The following is a 4,993-nucleotide window of genomic DNA, read 5'->3' on the forward strand; positions in this document are numbered from 1 at the left end:
GGGAAATGCCTTACAGCGTAATAATAAAACCTTTTCTTTCGTACCAGGAGCATCCGTTATCTTGAGTATATAGTTTACTGTCATATTGAAGTTCTTAAGCTCCATGTCTATGCATGGTGCACAAGTATCAACAGGTAGAAAAATGCGTATGTAGCAAGATGTTGCGATAGGGAATCATAAAATCATTGGTAGATTAATTTCACATAAGTCAAGTGGATATACTGATAAATGACTGCACTAGAACATCTCTTGAAAAAAGATCCATTCATAAGAGTGCATTTTATTGTGAAATCTGGCCATAGATTTGATCATAATAAACATGTAAACAATGATCATAACATTACAAGGAGATGAAACAAAAGTTTAAACAATGAATTCCAACAGCATTTACCCACTAGATTAATAGTATAAACATGAGATCTCATCAGTATTTATTTACCCACTACAATTGAGGTATAAATAACAAAAAGAACCAATCTGTTGCGTGTGTATATTTTGTTAAAAACATGCCAGAAATTTCATAATAATGTTAATATCTCGCAAACTATTTCAGAAACGGAAATCAGTAAACATCAGAATTTTCAAATGAATTTCGTCTATACAAATCCGGAAGGTAGCAAAACCTCTCAAAGCCCACTTTGTGGGACCAAAGTTTCAAAACTCATAGTAGTTCCGCTGAAAAAAAAGTTGCAACTAACAGTTAATAAAAACAAAGGTTTCTTTGTCAAAAGCATGCATTTGCTTCTCTGAATCTTTATTGCAAGATATAATCATACTCCAGCCCTATAATGGTATAATTTACCAATCACATGCAAAGCAGTGACAAAGCCAATGAATCCAAGGCTCATCACTAACACCACAGTTGGTGTGATTTTAAGTCCCGGAGCATCATCAGTATAAAATCTCAGCATATTGCTGCCACTGCTATTGCTAGATCCAGCTGCAGCTCCTGACAATCTCCTTCGCCGCATGCCTGCAGCTGCAGCACTGCCTCTAGGAGGATCACCTGTTCTTGCCACCATTTTGGACCTGAAAGAGTATCACGTGCAATTAACACCAACAATCAGAGCAGACACAAAAATATTTGAGATAGTAGTTCCCCAGAGATATGAAATGAATTAAAGGTATATTTCCCCTTTTTTGTCGGAACATGATAAGGAAAGCATGGGATAAAACACAGAGTCGAGGAAAAAATTAAAATTTTACATGGGATAAAACACAGAGTCGAGGAAAAAATTAAAATTTTACATGGTCCCGTGTCTCTATTAATTCCCAGAAACCATTATAAACAAGTCAACAAAAATATAGACCCTTTGAGATATTTCTTGATTAAAGTACTTCCCTGATTCCAGGACAATTTCTCACTCGTTTCAACCAGATCATTCAATTACTGATTCTGATTCTTAGAGTTTTGTTAGAATCGCTTTTTTATTCTGAAAGGGAATTTGATTGGGAGCACGTAGTGACTAGTTTCTTTGCATTCAGTCCAGTGTGATATAAAAAGACCATTTTAAGAATTCGTAACATTAGTCCTGGTATTATTATTAACGGAGCTTTGACCATCAGACAAGTAATGAACAGGCCTATGAGATGCATACTACAATATAGAAGCCTCACTTGTGCATGGAATCACAGCTACCAGAATCACCTGTCTGCACCCTACGATGGCACCCCGCTGCACCCAGTACAGGTCGGAACCACAGAATTGGGGATCCGAATTGGATTCACCAAAAATCGCCAAAACTTCTGGGATACAAATGCAGGGGAGGTTAAGATGCAAAATGTATACTTGTGAGTAATGTGGGCAATTATAATTTCTAAGCAAATAATGTGCAGGTTAGGAATCTAGGGCTTGTTTACGAACCATAGCTTTCCTAAAATAACACATACCAAGGGGGTAAAGAGCTACAGATATCTAAATCTGGAACCTAGAAGCGCTTGGATATGTACAGACGTTCAGCATTTTCATTATTCACTGAATTTTACACTGGTTTGATTCCCGACCGCTGAAGTTAAGGGCTCAAATATAGCTGCACGCTTATCAGGGACCTACATTCTCAGTTTTTTGAATATGCAGGTGCATGGTAAAGGGGGTACACAATTTTGTCAGAGATAAATTGAAGAAAACATAAAATTGGCTACGACGATCTACGTAACAGAAGCTAATTTTCAAAAGAAAACCTACAGAATACATTTCAAAACATTTTCCTCCTGCAGATCTGCACAATAATTGGAATTATTCTTCCTCCCCACACAACGAAAATCAAAGATGTGAAAGATTGTAAAGGAGCCCAAACAATTCCTGATGCCTAACCTTGATAGGTTTTCTTCCTTCAACAAAAAACCTACATAAAGCAAAGCAAACAATTGTGTTTATATAAAAAGACACAGAGAAGCAGCAATTATAATGGGTACCTTGAACTGAAAATTGACAACCAGCGAACCGAGGGCGATGAAAAGATATTTTCCGGACAACGATCTTAATCTATGCTGTGATATGATCGATTACGATTTACATTCGTTATATACAAAGTTTCTTACCGTGGGGTTGCCTCCAATCCCTCGCTTGGGTTTGGTTGAGGTTAGCTTAAAGAATCCTTCGCGTCATAGGAGTAAGCCTATTGGCCCACTGTAATGCCAACTATCCAACTTGTCATGGTTCTCGATTGACACGTGGGGATTCGGAAATAGTTACATTCCAGAATCCATTGTCTCCTAACTTCCCTGCAGTAATTTCTGATGATATCACAAGCTATTAGATGTGACGTCAAGGAAGACGTTGACGCCGACAATCACCACCTAAGTCGACCGTCACTGCCAAGGCCAACCATCGCTCCTGACTTTAAAAAGGTTAGGCAGAAAACATGCCGAAAAATCTACAGCTGTGTTGGAAATTTCTATTAATTTTAAATTTAAAAAATAGAAAACCTTCCCTTTTTGGTAAGTGTATCAGGTACCCATGGTCCATGCAACCTGTTTGTTTAAGGACGTGTTGACCTCGTCATTGGATCGGAAGTTTAAGGACGTGTTGACTACATTTATTGAATTTTTCAAGGAAGATAATTTCTTGTTTTATAAATAAGAGGTTTTATATGTGAATTTGGTCTTTAATAATAATAATAATAATAAAACAACTTGGGTTAGGTTAAATTGATCATAGAGATGGAAAGTCACGAATCATCCATTTTAATTCCAAATTTTATCAAATGTTAAAAGAGAGATCATGGATCTCAATGCAAATTTGTTTTAGTGCAAAACTTGAGAAAAAAGTTTGCATTTTGGAAAAAAATTTGATTTAATTATTAATTATAATTATTATTATTATTATTATTTTTTTTTTTATTTTTTTAATTTGACTAAGTCAAAACTTCTTGATAATATAACATTACAACATCTCTTTAGCACAATGAGGATGGATGTGGTTCATTAATCATGACCAATGTTTGTTTTTTATTTGACATTTAATAATTAAAATTATTTATATTTCCGTTGGTTCTCTTGTATTTAAGTATTGCTCAAGTAATCATATTATAACCTTAATGTATCTATCATTTCAAGTGTCACTTAATGAAGCTTCCTAGAGAAGTTTGGACACCTCGTCTTTTTGAATACATAATGAAATTAATGTTCTATGAGCACTAATGATCCTTGTTGATATGAGAATTGGCATTACATTTATTATTCATGCTTAATGCATTCAAATCTCACTCTCTTCCTAATTCAATTTCTTTTATTAACTTCGCCTCCACTCTTAGCTCTATAAAACAACAAAATAATTAGTCATAGGTTAAGGATATGAATTAACAATAATAATCTAATTTTAAGGTCATGGTCAAGTCATACACCAAATTGGTTTAGACCCCTTTGTTTGTGGGACAAGGGACCCATTTCTGCATAGTGATTTCACTGCTAAAGTCTACGAAGGTGTGTCTCCTCATGGGACGACTGAGTAGTTGACACAATGGGATGTTATACCATCCATTCGGTTTCAAATCCCACTAGGGGACATCTTTGGTCCATTGTGATAACACTCGAGTAGAGTCCCCCAACCTTGTGGAGTCTTTGATCTTGCTAAGTCATAAATTCCTAGTATATCTAACTTACGGGTTGTTGGATATACTCTTGGTGTTATAGTGGCAGTTGCTAGGTTTGATCTTGAGAAATGGCACATTCATCCAATTAAGAAAAATATTATATACAAACAAAATATATAGAAAAACTAATCAAAACAAATCTATTAGTTGATTATATAAACAAGAACAAGTGTCATGTCCCATATTTAGATGTTGAACTTCTGTCAACCATAACTAGGACATAGGAATCTCTCATACATATATAACCACCTATAAATTGGGAATAGAGAGAACCTACATGTGCGGGATTGAAGTGTTGGCTTGATGGGCCCTGACCCAGGTTCAATGTTAATTAGCCAAGCAAATCGCTACACTATTGACCCTTTCGGCATCAATCCGCAAAGCACAGACTTAAGTCTCACACGAAGTAGTATGGGGGGATGCAGAAACCAAGTTTTCGCACCCTAAGATAGTTGTGATGTCGTTTTATACCCTAAACCTTCCTTCGCACAGACCTATAAGCCCTTTAGGGCTTATCAAAGTACTTCCCTTATTCAGCTTTGAAACCTTCGCGAAAGTCTCTGATTGTCCTTCACGAACCCTAAATAGTCAATTCTGATGCTTACACACCTCTGTAATTACCCTTACTTCTGTGTCTACCCAGATTAGCTTAAGTATTGGTTAACTTCAACATGCATTGTGATTATCTTTGTGTAAACGGATATTCTTATTTGTGTTCATATGACAAAGTAAAACATATAGATTCGTGCATCAATATAGCATTAAATCATAAACCCAATATTCAACATAACATAACCGCAAACATCCATAACATAACCGCAAACATCCATAACATAAGTAAAATAGCTCATACACAGATATCTTCAGAATAATTCTCTTTATTGATGATTTAGACCTCT

The 4,993-nt window shown here is 35.7% G+C and overlaps 1 protein-coding gene across 4 annotated transcripts; it reads right to left on the reverse strand.

Moving 5' to 3' along the window:
- Positions 1-456: 456 nt before the first annotated feature.
- Positions 457-2,573, reverse strand: LOC149256687 (protein transport protein SBH2-like). Of its 4 annotated transcripts, none has more exons than XM_089460836.1 (2): positions 2,416-2,573; positions 457-1,029 (listed from the first exon to the last, which is right to left on the reverse strand). In XM_089460836.1, the coding sequence occupies exon 2, from the start codon at positions 1,020-1,022 to the stop codon at positions 771-773; it is 252 nt and encodes an 83-aa protein (XP_089316962.1). In that variant the 5' UTR covers positions 1,023-1,029; positions 2,416-2,573; the 3' UTR covers positions 457-770. The 4 variants fall into 4 exon arrangements, with proteins under 4 accessions (XP_089316962.1, XP_089316963.1, XP_089316964.1 ...); XM_089460837.1 differs by having other exon boundaries at positions 2,315-2,422; XM_089460838.1 differs by lacking the exon at positions 2,416-2,573 and adding an exon at positions 2,186-2,314.
- Between the last annotated feature and the right edge of the window lie 2,420 nt (positions 2,574-4,993).

Source organism: Pinus tabuliformis, chromosome 7 (assembly GCF_031772625.1).
Source record: "Pinus tabuliformis cultivar Carrire ecotype Pingquan chromosome 7, CPIR1, whole genome shotgun sequence".
In the NCBI taxonomy this organism is placed as follows: domain Eukaryota; kingdom Viridiplantae; phylum Streptophyta; class Pinopsida; order Pinales; family Pinaceae; genus Pinus; species Pinus tabuliformis.